Raw genomic sequence first — 21,764 nt, 5'->3', positions numbered from 1 at the left:
CTCACACCTTTAATGCATTGTCTGAGCTGAGATGGCACCTTTTAGAAAACCTGAAGTGATCTTGCAAACGTGACTTAAAATAAGTTCTAGGATTTACATATTGAAGAACTGAAATGAGTAAACCCCTTTTAAAAGGTGAAAGATTTAATCTAGATTTTTCATTTCAGCTGCATGACACGGTAATCTTTTGCTATAAATTGTGTCTCATGATGCTGCTTCACAATCACCTGAAGAAGGAGCAGCACTTTGAAAGCTAGTGCTTCCAAATAAACCTGTTGGACTATAACCTGGTGTTGTGTGATTTTTAAATTTGAACACTCCAGTCCAACACTGGCTTCTCCAAATCATAATTCTACAATTTCATGGTTATTGTTTCCTTGGGTATCTTTTACTCTGACATCATTTATTAAAGCAGTCTCATTACACATCACCAGGTCCAAAATCGGCTGTCCTGAACACACACACACACACACATAAACTGAATTCTTCCTCATGGCTACCTTTGCCAATCTGGCTGTCCCAATCTACATGAAGATTAAAGTCATCCATGATTGATATACTGCCTTTTTAATATGGTCTCATTCTCTCTTGATTTATTGTCAATCCTACAGAATAGCTGCTGTTAGTGGACCTATAAACTCTCGAACCAGTGTGTTCTGATCCTTGCCTTTTGATATATATTTCAAACTACTTATACTCTACAAATACTTTCAACTAGAAGATCAAGTTTACCTCCAAGCCACTCACCATCTTGTCTTTGAAATATATTGCTGGGTCACAATCCTGGAACTCCCTCACTAGCACCATTATATGCCTACCTATGGCACACAGACTGCAGCTTTTCAAGAAGGCAGCTCACCACTGCTCTCTAAAGGACAACTAAAGATGGGGAATAAATGCAGGCTCAGCTAGCAACGCCCACATCCCCAAATGATTTTTTTTAAAAACAGGCTTAAAACTCCGGCTCCCAATTCATATACTTCAATGGTTAGAAATTAATCTATGTGTTTATTCTTACTTTTTAAAGTGATATTATTAACTTAAAACTTTATATTAATTGAAGTATTTATCCATACCCATAGATGCTAAAAATTAGATTTTTTAAATCACAGGATATGGGCCTCACTGCCTTGTCCAACATTTATTGCCTGTCCCAGGTTCCCCCTTGAGTGGTGATATGCTGACTTCTTGAACTGCTGCAACCCATTTAATGTATTTATTCAATAATTTCTGAGGATGGGAAGATAGCAAACAAAACCTGAATATTTATATATAAGGGATAGAGGAAACAAAGGTACCAAAGACAAGTTAGGCTGACATCAGAAATAGGCAAAATGTTATTATTTATTATTAAAATCATGACACATAAAATTATCCTGATCAGGAGGGTCGGAAGACTCTGCTTCCTCCTTAAAAATAGATCTGCACAGTCTCCAACCACCACCACCCTCCTTCACATGCCTGAACTGGTCTTCACTTTGAACAACTTTTCCTTGAACTCATCTCATTTTCTCCAAGTCAAATCTGGCTCTATGGGCACCTGCAGAGGTTCCAACTATACCTATCTCTTTGTGGGGTATGTGGAATATTCCTTGGTCCAATCCTACTTGAACCCCACCCACAGGTCTTTCCCCGAAACATCAATGATGTATTTGGTGCTACTTCCCGCCCTCATCTGGAGTTGGAAAAAATAATTACAGAAGTATTGAGGCATTTTTAAAGATGAAATTAATAGGATGAATAAGAGGAAACCAGTCAATGTTGGATTTTCAAAAAGCATTTGACACAGTGCCACAGAAGAGATTATTACATAAAATTAGGGAACATGGGATCAAGATTAATATGTTAACATGGATTGAGGATTTGAGTTAATGAACAGAATGTGATATGATGAGAGGCCCCTTTCGGTCATGGCTGACCATGGGTTGCATCCTCATTGTTCTGGCTTTCTGCTTTCCTGAAGCAACGTCGCTTGTGAGTGAAGAGATCAATGCTGGAGTGACAGTCCTGGTCGCAGAGGTTATATCTGTATTTGGTCATTGATCTGCTAGAGCTGCTGCACTCCTTTCTTCATGCCTGCTTGCCTGCTGTAGCACTTATTAGCTTCTTTTCCCCTGTTTTGAGCTGTTGGTTCAGGGTACTTCTCCATCTCTTACAGTCAGCTGCAAGCTGTTCCCAGGACATCAAGGGCCTTCATGTCCTCATGCAGATGTCCTTGTAGCGCAGCAGGGGATGCCCAGTGGGTCTGTTACTGGATGGAAACTCTCCATAGGGGATATCCTTTGCGATGTGGCCATCCTCCATGCCCAGCCAGAGCAGTGTCCGCTGCCTGAGCATGCTGGGAAGGCTAGTGTGAGATAGGACCGCTGCATTGGACATGGTCTTGCCAGGATAAACCCAGGATATGGCAGATACTCAAGTGGAAGTTGTTTAGTCTTCTCTCCTGTCTTGCATATGTAGTCTACATTTCACTGCAGTACAGCAGTGAGCTTATGATGCAGGCATTATAGACTGGCATTTTTGTCTTCACTGTCAGCTTGGGAATTGTCCATACTCAAGTTGTGAGGCAAGTAAGAGTTGAGGCTGACCTGAATGTAATACATTTCTTGCTACTCTCCATTCTGTTCACTCAATTCAGCCTCAATGAACAGAATAGAGCATAACAATAAATATATTGCATTCAGGTCAGAAGGCTATAACAAATGAAATACTTAGGCTTAAAGTATATACAATCTATGTTAATGACGAATGAGAGGACAAATGTCAAGTATCCAAGTTTGCTTATGTTATAACATTAGATGGGAAAATAAGCAGGAAGATAGCATAAGGAGGCTGCAAATGAGCACTGATAAGTTGGGTCTGGGATGGATTTAAAAAGAACTTTACAGGTAACTTTTTCATGCAGAGGGTGATGTGTGTCTGGAACAAGTTGCCAGAGGAAGTGGTGGAGGTGGGTACAATTACATTTAAAAGGCATCTGGATGGATATATGAACAGGAAACATTTAAAGGGATATGGGTCAAATGCTGGAAATGGGACTAGGTCATATTGAAATGGCTGATTAGCGTGGATGAGTTGAACCAAACAATCTGCTTCTGTGCTGTTTGACTCTGTGTGGGATTTGGAATACCATGTGAAAGGAATGACATTAACCACTTTGGTTAAAAAATTGATGCTATTTTGAAATTGTACCAATAATATTTTTGAGTCACTTATAGGAAGTAGGCAACACTGGCTGGGCCAGTATTTATTGCCAGTCCCTAATTGCCCTTTGAGAAGGTGGTGGTGGAGTTACCTTCTTGACCACTACAATGCATTTGGTATAGTCCATCCTCAATGCCATTAAAGCGAGTCCAGGATTTTTATCTCACACCACTGAAAGAATGATGGCATATTTCTAAGTTGGAATAGTGAATTGTTTCAAGGCAAACTTTCAGATGGTGATGTTCCCATGTATTTACTACCCTTGTCCTTTTCAATGATAGTAGTCATGGGTTTGCAAGGTAGTATTGGACCTTGAATTTCTGCAGTTCATGTTGTAGATGGTACACAACACTGTTGGAAACAGAGCATCAGTGGTAGAAGGAGTGAATGTTCTTTGTCATGGTGTCAAGTTCCTTGAGCATTGTTGAAGCTGCACTCATTCAAGCAAGTCGTGAAATGTTTCATCACACACCTGACTTGTGCCTTGCAGATAGACTACAGGCCTTAGGGAGCTAGGAGGTGAATCACTCACTCTCTCATTCCTAGCTTCTGACCTGCTCTTGTGCCATAGCATTTATAGGACTAGTCCAGTTCAGTTTCTGATGTAACCACAGGGACAGCAAGCAGAAATCAATCAGCCTCACCATCACTGGATTTGCAATATAGTGAAATTAAGCTATACAATGACTATTAAAAATACCTTTTTTTTCAAACCAGACTTTGAGAACAGATATCAAACACCAAGTCTATAACTTAAATAGAAATTAATGACCTAAATTATAACTTTAGCACAGCAAAGCTAAACAACAGGGTAATCTAATTAATGTCTATGATTTTAACCCAAACTTCTTTGATCGCAAGCACTAAATCACACACACAGATAGATACACAGTTAAGGGATAAATTAGAAAAGGAAACAAAAAGTTGCAATTTGCCAATTTAACAACTGTTTCAACAATGAATACTAGATCTTTATGGAATCCTGAACGAGTTGTTGTAAAGGCTCATAGGACTGTAATTCTGAAGTCACTAATCAATGTATAAGGCTTCCAGCTGGCTCAAAGGAAAGTGCACTTAATTGTTCTCAAAACATTCAACAATTCTTTAACAGCATATAAAATGAGAGAGAAGAAAATTCAACAGACAGGCTCTGGAAGATTCTCAAAGCAACACTCTTTTTGCCTAAAAGTCCAAGCACAATCCAAGTTCAATTACTGCTCCTCTTTAGGACCAAAGAACCATAGAAATGATACAGCATAGAAGAGGGCCATTTGACCCATCCTGTCCATGCCACCTCAAACACACTAGATGCCCTTTCTAATCCCATCTTCCTGCACACAGCCCATGGCGCTGCAGATAACAGCACCTATGTTGAAGATCCAGATACTTTTTTAAAAAAAAAGTTTAAGGTATTTTCCATCAGCACCAGCTCAGGCAGTGAATTTGAGACACCTATCACCTTTTGCATAAGGAAGTTTTTTCTTATAATGCCTCTAATCCTTATGTTAGTTAGCTTGAATTTACAACCCTGGTTTCTGAACTCTGTCAAGGGAAACAGAGTCATTGAGGGGTAGAAATATTTACAACTCTATCATATTATTCCTCAGCCTTCTCTGTTCAAATGAAAATAACCCCCACTTCTCCAACCTCTCCTTATAGCTACAATTCTTAGTTCTGGCAACATTCCAATAAATCTTCTCTCCACTCTCTGCAAAGCAATTATGTCCTGCTTATAATATGATGACCAGAACTGCGCACAAACTCCAGTTGTGAGTTTACAGCTATCCTCTATACTATCAACTGCCTGGCCAATTTTTGTCAGCTGCAAGTTTTCCAATTGTGCCTTCCATGTTCAAGTCCAAGCTGTTAATGTAGAAAACAAACAGCAAAGGTCTCAACACAGAGTCCAGCAGAACACCACTTGAAACAACTTTCCACTCAAGGACACCCACTGACCATTACCCTTTGTTTCCAGCTATTAAACCAACCTTGGATCATTCAACGTGGGCTCGTATTTTTTGGACCAGTCTGCCAGTGGGATCTTTTAAAATGCCTTATAAAATCCATGCAGACAACAAAAAAATTCAATCAAATTTTTAAGGCATGACCTTTCCTTAACAAAGCCATACTATCTCCGACAAGTCCATACCTTCGTAAGTGACAAGTCTATCTAATCTCAGGATTGATTCTAACAGTTTGCCCACCACTAAAGACACACTTGATGCCCTACAATTGTTTGGCATTTCCTTTGCACCCTTTTTAAACAACAGAACCCTTGCAAACCTCACTTCTCCAGCACCTCACCTGTGTCTAGTAAAGATTGGAAAATAATCCTCAGAGCATCTGCTATTTTCTCCGACCTCTATCAACAACCTAGGGAACAGTCCATCTGGCCTTTTCATTTCTAACATTGTCTGTGGTTGGCTGGCTAACATGGGCCTCCCCAGTGCAACATCCAATCAGCTGCCAGTCTTAAGCATAACACTTTCTGATGCTGAAACATCTGCAGCAATGTCAAAACAATAACTAACCTGCAATTATCTTTCCAAGCCAGTTCCCAAATACAAACGTTTGTTTGTTCTCCTTCTTAAAATCAACATGCTGTTTAAGTTAGATTCTCAACTTCAGCTCACAGTTCCAAACCAAAACTGAGAAACAAAAACCGAGATAGTCTCAACACTGTTCAATGGTAGACCTCAGGACACTGATAGTGGCGTATTCAGTAATAGTTACGTGATTGAATATTAAGGGACAATCATCATTTTCTGACACTTGCGTGCTGCTGGCATTACTTACCACTTGTCAGTCCAAACCTGGATATTATCCAGATTTTGCTGCATTTGGACATAGACTGCCTCAGGATCAGAGGTGTCACAAATGGTGAGCTTTGTACATTAGCAAACCCCCTACCTCTGATCTTATAATTGAGAGAAGATAATTGATGTATCAGCTGCAGATGGTTGGGTCAAGGACACTATCCTAAAGAACAAAAAAGGCTCCTGAAGTGCAGTTGTAGTGTCCCTACATCTGGACCAGGACTCGTGAGGTATATCATATAACCTGCTCCTGAGGTAGATCATAACATCCCTGAACATGTTGATTGGAAATTATCTATCATGGAAAACTCCGGCAAAGATGTCCAGGAGCTGAGGTGACTAACTATCTCCAATCACAACTGTCTTGTTATAGGCCAAATATGACTAATGAACAGGAAGCTTTTTGTAACCCACCTTTCTCTGCATCTGTCCACAACATCTTAAATAGCAGTGTTTGTTCACAGTATATTTAATTGCTCATATTTAGTTTGTTAAATTTTTTTTACTTTTCTAATCTTATGTAGTGATATTTTGTTTGTTCAAAACCCTAGAATTGCAGTTTTATTCTCTTACACAGTACCAGAGGTTTCAAACTTTATCCACTTTAAATAATCAGCCCTAACTAAATCATAACATAAATTTAGTGATCTTGTCAGTGGTTAGCAAAACAGGAAGGATATTGATTTAATATTTCAGGAATGAATGAGCTCAAAAGAATGTCAACTGTGAATAGGGGATGCAGCACTTGCACAGTTCAATGTCAAGGAAAGCTGCATAATATTATCAATATGCCATAGAAATGGAATGCAATAATAATAGATAATTTCTGTACGCCTCTGTGTGTCAATTCAAATTACCTAGGTAACAGGTGGTTAAAGATACAGTCAAGACCATATGATTTTTTTTTTCTCCACTAAGAACGAATAGGAGTTGTTGAATCCTAATGAAAAGAAATCCAGGAGAGGTCCCAAAATACTCATATATATAAAAAAAAATACATTTGACTAACATAGGTTAATATTATGGTGTGTAATAGTAATTTAAAAATGTAAAACTAAAATAAAACCCTGTATTTCTATATTGCCTCATCATATTCTGAAGATAGCTAACCAAAGCCAATATCTAATTACTTTCTTTTAAGGTGTGGTCACACAAATATATGGAGAAGCTAATCTGTGCTGCAACATTTTTAATTTGAGAGGCCTTTAGACACTACATCAACACTTAGAATGGTACAAAATACAAAGTTATAATTTTTATTCACCACATAGTACAAGTATTTTTCTACAGGTTATCCCATCACAAGTTCTAATAAAGAATCAGAAAATCTCAACAACATCCAAGAGTACGGTCATAAAAATATTGTTTTAGTGCAAATACTTCTATTGAATAATATAAAAAATACATGGTTTGAGTAATTTGAAAACTATGCTAATGATAATTCACACAGTCGAAATATCCTTAAAAGTTATAATGATTTCCATGGGATATTCCTGACGATCAGTCAAACTTTGCCTGAAGAGTTGGGTGTGCTGCCATGCAACATCGCCTTCTCCACCACTTAGCTCTGCCTCCAAAATTAATTCAGTCGATCCATCAAAATCAGGAAATGAATATGTATTTTCATCTAATTTCAAGAAAGACATGTAAAAATTAAGAACTTGTTACTGTACTGCACTTGTAAAAATAAATTGTCAAACTCAATAATAGTGCAATACAAACCTCCATTTAAGTCTACGCTGACCAAATTTGAACTTAGATGCCATTGAACATTTCCAGTTTGAAATGTCTGGCTTCTGGATCGAATTGAGACATTGTCAATCCTTAGACCCATTGAACCACATTCAATCTTCCAACTGACTCTGGCACATGATGACCCTTCTGTGCGAGCTAAGTACACCTGGGCAAGACAAAGAAAAATACTGCATCAAGTAGTACACAGTAAAAGCTTTTGTAACCAGTCGGATTATGCTTATATTACAGAAGGAGTCATGTTCAGCTATAGCAATGTTAAGCATCAACTGAATGACCAAATAATTCAAAAACCTTTTCACCAACCTATACCATTGACCTGTAAATAAAGAGGTCAATTTCCATTAACTACCAATTAAACTTTGATACTACTTTGGTAAAGCTGAATTATTTAGTAATTAATTATTTAAGAGTAGGTGGTGGCTACTTGGCCATTCAAGTCTGCTCCACCATTCAAAATTTAGTGAATGGTAGCCATTAACTGGTCTGGTGGTGGTCTCAAATTCAGCTTTGTGCCTACACCTCCACCCATGACCCTTAATTCCTTTGTCTATCAACAGTCTATCTAACTTAAACACACCCTCCATTCCTTTCTGAGGAAGAAAATTTCACAGAATAACAATGCTTGGAGAGGAGAGAAATTATTTCCATCTTAAAAAGGAGACTTAATAATCTTAAAACAGCATCACCTAGGTTAGTAAGGGGATAGAGGTCCCAGGTGGGTGATAGGGTATAGTTGCCAATTAAGTAAGTCGGAAGACTTAAGATTTTGAGGAAGAGGTGGGGGATGGGAGTTAGATTGGTGATGGCAGAAGAGTCAATCTTATGGTTGTCCAGGAATCAAAGCAGGCTTTAATCCCTACAACCTTTCCTGGCTAGCTAATAATAGAGTCATAGAGATGTACAGCATGGAAACACACCCTTCGGTCCAATCCATCCATGCTGATCAGGTATCCCAACCCAATCTAGTCTCACCTGCCAGTACCCGGCCCATATCCCTCCATACCCTTCCTATTCATATGCCCATCCAAATGCCTCTTCAATGTTGCAATTGTACCAGCCTCCACCTCGTTCTCTGGCAGCTCATTCCATACACATACCACACTATGTGAACAATGTTGCCCCTTAGGTCTCTTTTATATCTTTCCCCTCTCACCCTAAACCTATGCCCTCTAGTTCTGGATTTCCTGACCCCAGGGAAAAGACTTTGTCTATTTATCCTATCTATGCCCCTCAATTTTGTAAACCTCTATAAGGTCATCCCTCAGCCTCCGACACGCCAGGGAAAACAGCCCCAGTCTGTTCAGCCTCTCCCGATAGCTCAAATCCTCTAACCCTGGCAACATCCTTGTAAATCTTTTCTGAACCCTTTGAGGTTTCACAACATCTTTCCGATAGGAAGGAGACCAGAATTGCATGCAATATTCCAACAGTTGTCTAACCAATGTCCGTGCAGCCACAACATGACCTCCCAACTCCTGTACTCAATACTCTGACCAATTAAAGAAAGCATACCAAATGCCTTCTTCATTATCCTTTCTACCTGTGACTCCACTTTCAAGGAGCTATGAACCTGCACTCCAAGGTCTCTTCGTTCAGCAACCTAGGACCTTAAGTGCTGCTAAGATCTGCTTTCCAAAAATGCAGCACCTCGCATTTATCTGAATTAAACTCTATCTGCTGCTTCTTAGCCCATTGGTCCATCTGGTCAATATCCTGTTGAAATCTGAGGTAACCTTCTTTGTTGTCCACTACACCTCCAATTTCAGTGTCTCTGCAAACTTACTAATTATACCTCTTATGCTCACATCCAAATCATTTATGCAAATGACAAAAAGTAGGAGCTTACTTCCTCAAAGGTAGTGTGAAGTCAGGACTCTCCAAAGTCTGTACTGCTTACTCAAGCATTTGGGATTTTTTGGAAGTGTAACAGATGCTGGGAATTGCCCAGAGGTTTCCCAGAGTCAGCGGTATCAGGACATGCAACATGGGACCCAGCTACTTTGCTGCAACTATCTTTTCATTATTATAAGGATTCATTGGCCCAGATCTTCTAGTGAGTTGCAGCCAGACTCATATGAGGAACTTTAATTTTGTTCACACGCATTCCACAACACTATTCCAATCACACAAATCGATTTGCTTCAAAGGGAATTAAACAGAAAACACAAATACCCTTTCAGACATCCTGATGCAAAAATGCTCAGAATAAAGATTATCATCAGAGACTCTAATCGGCTTCATCCACTGAGCTTGACCTTGGAATATAATTCAAAATTTATCAGAATTTGCATTGAATCTACAAAGATATGCTCAAATGAAAAAAAACACTGTTGCAAGCCCATACCATTTTCCAGTCTTGTTCCACTTTCCGAATCACAGAATCCATTTTCCATACACCTTTTTCCCAGTCATTAATGATTTCATTATTGTTGGAAATTCGAATATAATAATTTTCTACGACATTGTACTTAAGATGAAAAGACTTTGCTGATTTTTCTTTCTCAGTAGCAACAAAAGTGAATCCAGTATTCTGTTCAGAAAAAAAAGTGGTGAAGAATCATGCCTGATAGAGTCATAGAGATGTACAGCATGGAAACAGACCCTTCGGTCCAACCCATCCAGGCCAACCAGATATCCCAACCCAATCCAGTGCCACCTGCCAGCACCCAGCCCATATCCCCCCAAACCCTTCGTATTCATATACCCATCTAAATGCCTCTTAAATGTTGCAATTATATCAGCCTCCACCACATCCTCTGGCAGCTGATTCCATACACGTACCACCCTGTGCGTGAAAAAGTTGCCCCTTAGGTCTGTTTTACATCTTTCCCCTCTCACCCTAAACCTGTGCCCTCTAGTTCCGGACTCTCCGATCCCAGGGAAAAGACTTTGTCTATTTATCCTATCCATGCCCCTCGTAATTTTGTAAATCTCTATAAGGTCACCCCTCAGCCTCTGACGCTCCAGGGAAATCAACCCCAGCCTGTTCAGCCTCTCCCTGTAGCTCAAATCCTCCAACCCTGGCAACATCCTTGTAGATCTTTCCTGAACCGTTTCTAGTTTCACAACATCTCTCCGATAGGAAGGAGACCAGAACTGCACGCAATATTCCAACAGTGGCCTAACCAATGTCCTGTACAGCCGCAACATGACCTCCCAACTCCTGTACTCCATACTCTGACCAATAAAGGAAAGCATACAAAATGCCTTCTTCATTATCCTATCTACCTGCGACTTCACTTTCAAGGAGTTTTGATCCGGCACTCCAAGGTCTCTTTGTTCAGCAACACTCCCTAGGACCTTACCATTAAGATTTGCACGAAACATATTTAATGTAGTCCACATGAAATTAGCAAAACTTTTGAAAAAGCTTAACATGGGAGACTAAAAGCTATGGGAATCCAAGGCAATGTGAGAGCAAGATCAAAAATTGGTTCAGCAGCAGCAAGTGTAATGGACAAAAGAAGTTTGTGTGACTTGAAGGCCATTTTCAGTGGAGTTCCATGGTATTGGATGCCTACCGGTTTGTGTCATGTCATTTATTTTAAACAGAGACAGCATCTTTTAAAAATTTATAAAATGTATGAAAATGACTCGTGTCATTGATATTGAAGAAAAAAATTGTAGAATGCAAGAAAATATCAATAGACAGCCTATTCAGGTGGCCAAAAATGACATTCAATCCAGAGAGATGTGTGGGAATACATTTGAACAGGTTAATGAAGAGAAGGAAATACACAATAAATAGGATATTGAGAAAGGTACAAAGACAGAGATTTTAGAGTTCATGTCCACAGATCCCATAGGATTTCAGGACAGGTAGTTAAAATGATCAAGATAAATAGGACATTATTTCTTCTATGGATTACCCAAAATTCACAAACCAGGAGCCCCCCCCCTCAGACCCACGGTCTCGCTACCTGGAACACCAACTTAACAGATTAGCCAAGGAGCTACACACCAAAGACAAACACTTAGAAGACTCATGCAGCTCCATCCACTACACCCAAGAATTCCTGAAGACCAAAGACACCAAAATAGAAGAGGATGAAATAATGGTCTCCTTTAACAGCCTTGTTCACATCCATTAACATTAAACTGGCCAAGGAAACACTGACTACGTTATTAGAAGAAGCAAAGACACATACACCAAACACCAACTTCATCGCAAGGACAATCGGCAAGCTCATATGGACCTATGCCTTTCCACCCACCTCACCTTCAACAAAACCTACAAACCAGCAGAACACCCATGGGATCTCCAATATCAGGATTCATAGCACAGGCAGTAATGCAGAAACCTGAACAAACAGCTCTGCCAACTATCCAACCCAAACTTTGGGTCCGCTACGTGGATGACACCTTTGTCATCTCTAAATGAAACAAATTAGAGGAAACCTTCAAGACCTTCAATAATACCCTTACTGGCATAAAATTCACTAAAGAGGAGGAAAACAACAACAAACTGCCATTCTCAGATGTCACAGTAGAGTGAACAGCCGAGGGGGAACTTCAAACCAGCATCTATAGGAAAACACCACATATGGACCAAATACTGAACGACATAATCTATCATCCCAACATTCACAAACAAAGCTCAGTTAGAACATTATTTCAATGAGCCACCACACTCTGCAGCACAGAGGAATTATGAAGAGCAGAGGAAAATCACCTATAAATTATTCCAGTGTATTCAAAAAGAACGGGTACCCAACGAACACAGTCCGCCGATTTCTCAGCATCAAACCCAAACAAGCAGACAAAACATGTCTAGTCACCCACCTTGATGTCAAAGACACCTCAGAAATGACTGCCAGATGACTCAGATCTCTTGGCACCATGTAGCCCACAAACCCACCAACATACTAAAACAGCAGCTAATGAACTTGAAGGACCCTATACAGACAACAAGCAAAACCAGTGTCATTTACAAAATACCTTGCAAGAATTGTAACAAACACTACACTGGACAAACAGGCAGAAAACTAGTTACCAGGATACTTGAACATCAACTAACCACAAAAAGACATGACCCACTCTCACTAGTATCTTTATGTACAGATGAGGAAGGACACCACTTCGAATGGGACAACACATCCATCCTAGGACAAGACAAACACAAGAATTCCTAGAAGCATGGCATTCCAACCAGAAGTCTCTCAACAAACACATTGACTTGGATCCCATTTACCACCCACCGAGAAAAAGAACAGGAAATGATGTCGCCACAGGAAGTGACATCACCAAAGGAAATGCAGTCACAAGTGCTTCATCCACAGGCTCACTGATGTTACCTGGTATGGTGACAAAAGGTCTGTAACTGAACCTTCCAGCTCAGCGAGCAAACCTACATCCAGAACCTCAACCTGAGCTACAAATCTTCTCAAAACTCGCTAAGATTTAAACGTAGTTGGTAAAGCTGAATTAGAAAAAGAAAACAATTCATCCATAGGGTGGTCAGCATCTGGAAGTCAACTTCTAAAAGGGTGATAGAAGCAGAATCCCCAAATGTATTTAAGGAGTATTTGAAAAACACTTGCTGTCATCTACAGGTCTGTGGATCAAGATTGACAGCATTGACATGAGTGAGATGACTTGGCCCAATTAAACTTGTAGTTGGGGAGAACAAAAATCAAGACAAGGGACTAGTTTATATTTCTGTGTTCCTATATGTGAGAGAAGCACATATCTTAATACAACTGCTATTTTTCATCCACACTCCCAGCTAGGGAGGCTAGCATCTAGTCAGAAGAACGAACACAAAGATTAAGTAGATTTTATTCAACTGATATCCTCACAGGTAGGCCACAACAGCAACCAAAAACAGCAACCCTTTTTTTTCCTGACTCCACAGCCAAGGCATACAGACTTTTAAATCAAAATGTACAGCTTTTAATAGGGAAACACTGCTGTCCCACAGTTTTTTTTCTACCTTGGCCCGAATACCTGTGTGTAGTGTGCACATTCTCCCCTTGTATGCATAGGTTTCACCCTGGTGCTCTGGTTTCCATGCACAGTCCAAAGATGTGCAGGTTATGTGAATTGGCCTAAATTATCCATAGCATCCAGGGTTTGCAGGGTAGGAAGGTTAGCCATGGTAAATGCAGGGTTACATGGACGAGGTAAGAAGTTGGATTTGGGTGGGATGAGCTTTGGAGGGTTAGTACAGACTCAAAAAGCCAAAAAGAGGGTTTAGATCAGAGTGGTACTGGAAAAGCACAGCAGGTCAGGCAGCATCCAAGGAGCAGGAAAATCGGCGTTTCGGGCAAAAGCTCTTCATCAGGAATAGACACTTTTGCCTCAAAGAGCCAAAAAGCCTCTTTCTGCACTGTAGGGATTCTATGATTCTAATAATCTGAATACAATGCCTTGAATTAGAAGTTGAGCTCAAGCAGCAACTTAAATCATTACCAACCTGAACAAGGGCTCCAGTTTCTCCTCTGGCTACTCTCCAAAGTACAGAGCCTGATGTCCTCCCACCAAGTTCTCCTGGTTTTGGGGTCTTTGGTGAAATGAATTCTACAAGTTCAACAATCTGCCTTTCCAAAAGCTCCTGTTTCCTGTCTTGTGGAAGGAAGTGTTTTCTCTGAAATTATAAAACAATGTATATGGAACCAAGTTTCAACTTAATCAAACAGATTAGTGGTGTTTTCCAAACTGTTTCATTCATTTTATACAAAAAAATTTATTAAATAAATCCCATTCAATAAATATCTTACTGATTAGGTCTAATGCAGGAATAGCAAGTAATTTGGAATGCTAGTAGTACATTAGCTTAATTGCAAGGGGGTCAGAGTAGGAATAAAGAAGTCAGATGTACAGCACGGTAAACAGACTATTAGGTGCAACTCATCCATGCCGACCAGATATCCCAACCTAATCTAATCCCATTTGCCAGCACTAGGCCCATATCCCTCTAAACTCTTCCTATTCAAATACCCATCCAGATGCCTTTCAAATGTTGCAATTGTACCAGCCTCCTCCACTTCCTCTGGCAGCTCATTAAATACACGCACCAATCTCTGAATGAAAGAATTGTCCCTTGGGTCCCTTTTATATCTTTTGCCCCTCACCCTAAATCTACGCCCTCTAGTTTCGGACTCCCCCGCTCTAGGGAAAAGACTTTGTCTATCCATGTCCCTCATGATTTTATAAACCTCTACATGGTCACCCCTCATCCTCCGACGCTCCACGGAAAATAGCCCCAGCTTATTCAGCCTCTCCCTATAGCTCAAATCCTCCAAATGATCCAATTATGGGCTTTTGAGGTTAGTTTTGATCTTTTTACTTAAGATCAGAAATACTTGTCTTAAAGGAAGTGCAACTGAAGTTCACTGGACTGATCCCAAGGATCGGAGGACTGGCCTCAGTGAGAAGTTAAAATTTAATTGTCTTCCATTCTCTGGTGTTTAAGAATGCATCTGTAAGAGACCTGGTTTGAGAGCAGGAAAGGAAAGACGTAATTTTTGGAAGAGTACCATAAATCATTGAACTATTAGCAACATTACATTTATATATTCTTAAGATATTGAATCAGTTTCAGTTGATTCAAACTGATTTTAACAAACAATGCTGTAACTTATATTAAGCAATACAAACAGCAAACTGGAAAATTAATGCTCAAAAGTTCAAAGTCAGTTAATTGCAAGAATTGACTTTGAATCAAGAGTTCATTGTATATATTACTTGCAGGAACCGGTGGCTTGTTACCTTTTGCATAGACAATTTGTATATCATTTCTCAAGAAAAGAAAATCATGAATACACATGTGCATTCACACATAGCATTCAAATTAGCGTACAAAGTGAGACACTGACCTCAGAATTTAACTTATTAATAGTTTCTCGCAGTAATCCCTCATAGAGTTTGGTTCTGCGAGTCAGAAGCTCTTTATGCTTGCAGGAATATCTCCAGGTAACATCAACCACCTGAAATGATATAAGGAACTGCATTGTTAAAGAGGAAAGTTTTACTGAGAGACAAAGGAGAGAGAAGCTTTGGAAGGGAATGCGAGAATCCTGGGTCTGGATAGATGAGATCTGGCCACCAAATAGTAATGGTAAAGAAAGGTGGGTTGCACAAAGGTCTAGAGTTCAAAAGAATAAAGAGTATTCTTGGAGGTCTTTAGGGCTGGTAACAGTAACAGAAACAGACAAGGGCAAGACCACAATTGAACTGAAATTAATTTGCACATGAAGATGAAAAGTTTAAATTTGAAACATGGTTGGACTGGCAGACATGACAAGGTGGTTGAGGACAGTAAAGTTTTCAATAAGCTCAAGTTTATGCAGGGAAAAAAAATGTGAGAATGACCAGCAACGCATTGGAACAGTTGAATCTAGAAGTGACAACATAGATAGTAGCTTCAGTGGTAGATAAGTTTAGACAAGATTCAAACTCAGCAATTTAAGTCATGGAGGTCATGGAGATGGAGGAGATAAAGATGTAGAAGTTACAAATGACTGCAGATTGCAAACAGTCTACGGCTTCAGACATTGCAAGTAAGGTCAGGGTCGAGCATGTAATGAGTGAGACAGAACAGAATTTGCAGTGTGGTCAGAGCTTCCCAATATTGAAAAGGAGGAAACCATAGCTCATCCAAGTCTAAATGTTAAATTCACAGGCAATAGAAAAGTTGAAAATTGGAATTGTTGAGGGCGAGTCAAGTGTTACAAGTTACACTTGGAATCTGGCATCATATCTTGGCTGATAGTATGTAGCAGCATGTAACTTACAACTAAGTAAAGAGGCATAGATGGCTAATTGATTCTGTGCTATAAACTTTGAGGTCTGCGAACCTTTACCTTCAGAAACTGAAGTTGAGATTGCAGCAAGACATTATGAGTGTAAATATTTCACAAGAGTCAGAGATATGTACAATGCAGAAGCAGACCATTAAGTCCAACTTGTCCATGTTGATCAGATATCCCAACCTAAACTCGTCCCACTTGCCAGTCCTTGGCCCATATCCCTCTAAACCCTTCCTATTCATATACCCATCCAGATGCCTGTTAAATGTTGTAATTGTTCCAGCCTGCACCTCCTCTGGCACCTTATTCTATACACACACCACCCTCTGCTTGAAAATGTTGCCCCTTAGGTCCCTTTTAAATTTTTCACCCACTCACCCGAAACCTATGCTCTTTAGTTCTGGACTCCCTCACCCCAGGGAAAAGACCATGTCAATTTACCCTATCCATGCCCCTCATGATTTTATAAACCTCTAGAAAGTCACCCCTCAGCCTCCGACACTCCACAGAAAACAGCCCCAGCCTATTCAGCCTCTCCCTATAGCTCAAATACTCCAACCCTGGTAATATCCTTGTAAATCTTTTCTGAACCCTTTCCAATTTCATATCATCCTTCCCAGAATTGCACACAGTACTCCAAAAGTGGCCTAACTGATGTACTGTATAGCCGCAACATGACCTCCCAACTCCTGTACTCAATGCTCTGACCAGTAAAGGAAAGCATACCAAACGCCTTCTTCACTATCATATCCACCTACGACTCCACTTTCAAGGAATTATGAACTTGCACTCCAAGGTCTCTTTGTTCAGCAACACTCCCCAGGACCTTACCATTAAATGTATAAGCCCTGCTCGGATTTGCCTTTCCGAAATGCAGCACCTCATATTTAGCTAAATTAAATTCCATCTACATTCCTCAGCCCAGTGGCCCATCTGATCAAGATCCCATTGTATTCTGAAGTAACCTTCTTCACTGACCACTACACATCCAATTTTGGTGTCATCTGCAAACTTACTAAATATGCCTCCTATGTTCACATCCAAAGCATTTATATAAATGACGAAAAACAGCGGACCCAGCACCGATCCTTGTGGCACACCACTGGTCACAGGCTGCTAATCTGAAAAGCAACTCTCCACCACCACCCTCTGTCTTCTACCTTCGAGCCAGTTCTGTATCCAAATGGCTAGTTCTCCCTGTGATGTAACCTTGCTAATCAGTCTACTATGAGGACCCTTGTCGAATGCCTGACTGAAGTCCACAAAGATCAAATTCTCCACTCTGCCCTCATCAATCCTCTTTGTTACTTCTTCAAAGACCTCAGTCAAGTTCGTGAGATATGATTTCCCATGCACAAAGCCACATTGACTATTCCTAATAAGTCCTTACATTTCCAAACACATGCAAATCATGTCCCTCAGGATTCCATTCAACAACCTGCCTATCACCGATGTCAGGCTCACCGGTCTGTAGTTCCCTGGCTTTTCCTTACCACCTTTCTTAAATAGTGGTACTACAGTAGCCAACTTCCAGTCTTCTGACACCTCACCTGTGACTATTGATGATACAAATATCTCAGCAACAGGCCTAACAATCAGTTCCCTGGCTTCCCACAGAGTTCCAGGGTACACCTGATCAGGTCCTGGGGATTTATCCACCTTTATGCGTTTCAAGATATCCAGCACTTCCTCCTCTGTAAAATGGACATTTTTCAAGATGACACCATCTATTTCGCCACACTGTATAATCTTCCACGTCCTTCTCCACAGTAAACATTCTTGCAAAATACTCGTTTAATATCTCCTCCATCTCGTGCTGTTCCACACACAAGCTGCCTTGCTGATCTTTCAGCGGCCCTATTCTCGCCCTAGTTATCCTTTTGTCCTTAATGAACAGACCTTAAAGCAAGTTTGCCAACAATTATTTGATTACAGCGACGCTATTCGACTAATTTTGAGAGCTGTTTGAAGCTGTATAAGAGAAAAAAAAGTCCTAATTGATACAGCGACCCTGGATATGCATTAGTACATTAGAATTGAGATGGCTACAAAATGACATGTTGCAGTGAAAGTTTGAAATTAAGTAACCCTTGCACAATAACTTTGATGAAGTCTATGCCTCAATGGTTTACAGTAATGCAGAATATTCTTAATGCTTGACTCATTTATGAAAATTGGAGGGATAGATCAGCTGAATGACACTAGTATTGTTCAAACAGATCTTCAGATAAAAGAAAGTCCTTGCTATCCTACTCCAGATTTGTGTCATAACATGTTTGAACAGGTTGTTTAAAAATATCTTTGTTGAACTGACAAAAACTACATTGGAGGCAAATAGAAATTGGTTGTGTGCTTTGCTGAGTTGCCATAATCCTCGTGTCAATGATGTCCTCACAATGGTGATAGTTTGGGAAATCCTGGGATGGAGGAATGTTAATTTATGTTAAATCAGCCTTGGAGATGAGGTGTTTCCACAATATCAAAGTTCTTGTCTTACTAGAAGTCAAAACGTAGGACCGTGATGAAGTGGTTACATTGAACACTGTAGACGATTCATTAAAATTTGTGTCCAGTAGCAGTGATTGAAGGTATAGATATTACTCAAATGACAAAGGCACCAATGAGTTACCCTACTTGGAACGGCTTTTGAAATGGTGCAGTTAAACCCACTCCGGAAATAACCCATAGTCCACCACATTCCTGAATTGAGCCTTGTATATGATCAAGAGCCCTTGTGGTGAAATTAGACACTTGCTGAAGCTTTTACCCTCCTTTTGGTAGTTATATTGATATGATTGGTACAAATCAGGTCCCTGTCAGTTGGGCCATCAAGGTGCTAGTGGTGACAATTTTGGACACCATGGTGCTATTGAATTACAGGAAGATAAGTGAGCTTCTCTTGGTTAGAGCAGGTTTCCTGTCATTCATGATATGAGCTTATCCCTCATTATATTGCTAAATGCGATAGCTCAAATAGTTTAACATGTTTCCATATTCTTATAGACTGATTGGGAAAGTCAACCAAGACTACACTTCCAGATACAATAAATGAAAAAATTTAGATGTAGGGTCAGGACAGAACAAATTTAAAATGTGAACATAAATAAAGATAGATAAATAAAGTCATAGAATCATAGAGATGTACAGCACGGAAACAGACCCTACGGTCCAACCTGTCCATTCCGATCAGATATCCCAACCCAATCTAATCCCACCTGCCAGCACCCAGCCTATATCCCTCCAAATCCTTCCTATTCATATACACATCCAAATGCCTTTTCAATGTTGCAATTGTACCAGCCTCCACCACATCCTCTGGCAGCTCATTCCATACACGTTCCACCCTCTGTGTGAAAAAGTTGCTCCATAGGCCTCCTTTATATCTTTCCCCTCTCACCCTAAACCTATGCCCTCTAGTTCTGGACTCCCCCATCCCAGGGAAAAAACTTTGTCTATTTATCCTATCCATGCTCCTCATAATTTTGTAAACCTCTATAAGGTCATCCTTCAGCCTCCGACGCTCCAGAGAAAACAGCCCCACCCTGTTCAGCCTCTTCCTATAGCTCAAATCCTCCAACCCTGGCAACATCCTTGTAAATCTTTTCTGAACCCTTTCAAGTTTCACAACATCTTTCTGATAGGAAGGAGACCAGAATTGCATGCAATATTCTAAATAAAGTCACATTGTGAATATCAAGTACGTTTTTTACTTAACTGCTAAATAAGATTTTAATCCACTGATGAAAAAGTAAACAACTGATTCAAATAGTATTTATTAGTACTTTGCTATTGCCATGTCTCCCCTTATTCCCAGAACCTGCATCATATCAAAGACCAGAGGAACACAATTCACAAATCCTTTATATTATCAAGCAATAGATTCAAGGGATTGTCATCTAATCAGGATTTATTTAAACACAAACTTACCTCATCCTTTGAAAATGCAAAAACATAAGACAGCTTTTTTCCCCATCCAACTTCATACAGGAGTGGTTTATCACAGACATTTTCACAGGGATCACAATGCAACCACCTCTTCTGGGAGTTTGAGTATACCTCAGTCCATACATGATCTGAAAAGACAACGAATATCGAGTTACATTATCAAAACTAGCCTTCTGCTTACAACTGCAATAACGAACTGAACTAGGTGAGAGGACTTTCGAATATTCCTGTTGTTTTCTTACTTCACACATCCAACATTGTGGATGACCCCACCTCCGCAGTTCATTCAGAACAATGCCAAAAGGAACCTATGAACTACACCTGATAGAATTTAAGTTGCAGTTAAAGCAGATAGCTGTTGAGCAATTATTTTATATTATCAGATTTTGGTTAATTTAACAAAAGGCTGATGCCAGGGATTGGGGTGTATTAGAATTTGCAAGTATTTGTGTAGTTTTCATTCTCAATGTCTTTAAAAATTAGTAATTAACATGGCCGTGAATTAAACACAGTTTTAACTCAGAGGCAAACATGCAGAGTCAAAATTGAATGGACATGAAAAAAACCCATAACCAAATAAAGAATATAACAATTAGTATTAGACATTTATGCATAGGACATTTGTTTTTTTAGGAATGGTATCAGGTAAATCCAAAAACAAGTCTATGAATAGAAGAAAGTGTGACAACATTACACATTATGGGAAAGAAGGGTGATTAGCAAAAAAAAATCCATTTTCTCGGCACAGACTACAGCAAGATTAAGAAATGAGGAAAGTAATGATTCTGTTACAAGTCCATTTATTGGAAAGGTTAGAAATTAATTTTGAGGGTGTGGCTTAATTATAACAATGTTATAATTAACTCTATATTCGCATAAATGATAACAGATGTTTGAGCTTTCTCTTTATTTTAGCAAGTGTATATTTTTCAGCAAAATATGTATACATCAAAAGCTTAAAACGGCATGATGTTATGCAGAAAAGTGAAACATTATGTTTGTCCTGTTCTGCCGTAAATTAACTGTCTGAATGTTGGAAAACCACTGCTCAGTTATTCCGATAATTTCTTGAAATTAGTACAAAATAGCTGTCATTTTGAAAAGTAAACACCATCTTCACTATTAAATTTGCATTTTACAAATACACAGTATTTTACCTGTTGTACACCAAACATATCTAGCTTCAAATCCCATGGCTCTGCAACAAAGTGTGAAACAGTTGGCCCACTCTCCACAACGTCCCCTCCTGGTTTCCAATAACTTCTCAGCATGATTATATCTACATATTTGAGAG

The 21,764-nt window shown here is 39.6% G+C and overlaps 1 protein-coding gene across 2 annotated transcripts in view; it reads right to left on the bottom strand.

Moving 5' to 3' along the window:
• Positions 1-7,273: 7,273 nt before the first annotated feature.
• The window catches only part of ngly1 (N-glycanase 1), a 37,098-nt gene continuing 22,607 nt past the window's right edge, over positions 7,274-21,764 (bottom strand). For both annotated transcript variants that reach the window (XM_060825394.1, XM_060825395.1), the window contains 7 exons: positions 21,628-21,749; positions 20,453-20,598; positions 15,593-15,703; positions 14,191-14,361; positions 10,120-10,305; positions 7,743-7,920; positions 7,274-7,647 (listed from right to left, as the gene is read on the bottom strand). In XM_060825394.1, coding sequence (XP_060681377.1) covers positions 7,463-7,647; positions 7,743-7,920; positions 10,120-10,305; positions 14,191-14,361; positions 15,593-15,703; positions 20,453-20,598; positions 21,628-21,749 — 1,099 coding nt within the window. In that variant the 3' untranslated portion in view covers positions 7,274-7,462. The remainder of the gene's footprint in view (positions 7,648-7,742; positions 7,921-10,119; positions 10,306-14,190; positions 14,362-15,592; positions 15,704-20,452; positions 20,599-21,627; positions 21,750-21,764) is intronic.

Source organism: Hemiscyllium ocellatum, chromosome 5 (genome assembly GCF_020745735.1).
Source record: "Hemiscyllium ocellatum isolate sHemOce1 chromosome 5, sHemOce1.pat.X.cur, whole genome shotgun sequence".
NCBI classification, from domain to species: domain Eukaryota; kingdom Metazoa; phylum Chordata; class Chondrichthyes; order Orectolobiformes; family Hemiscylliidae; genus Hemiscyllium; species Hemiscyllium ocellatum.
This window is presented reverse-complemented; position numbering and strand designations above follow the sequence as displayed.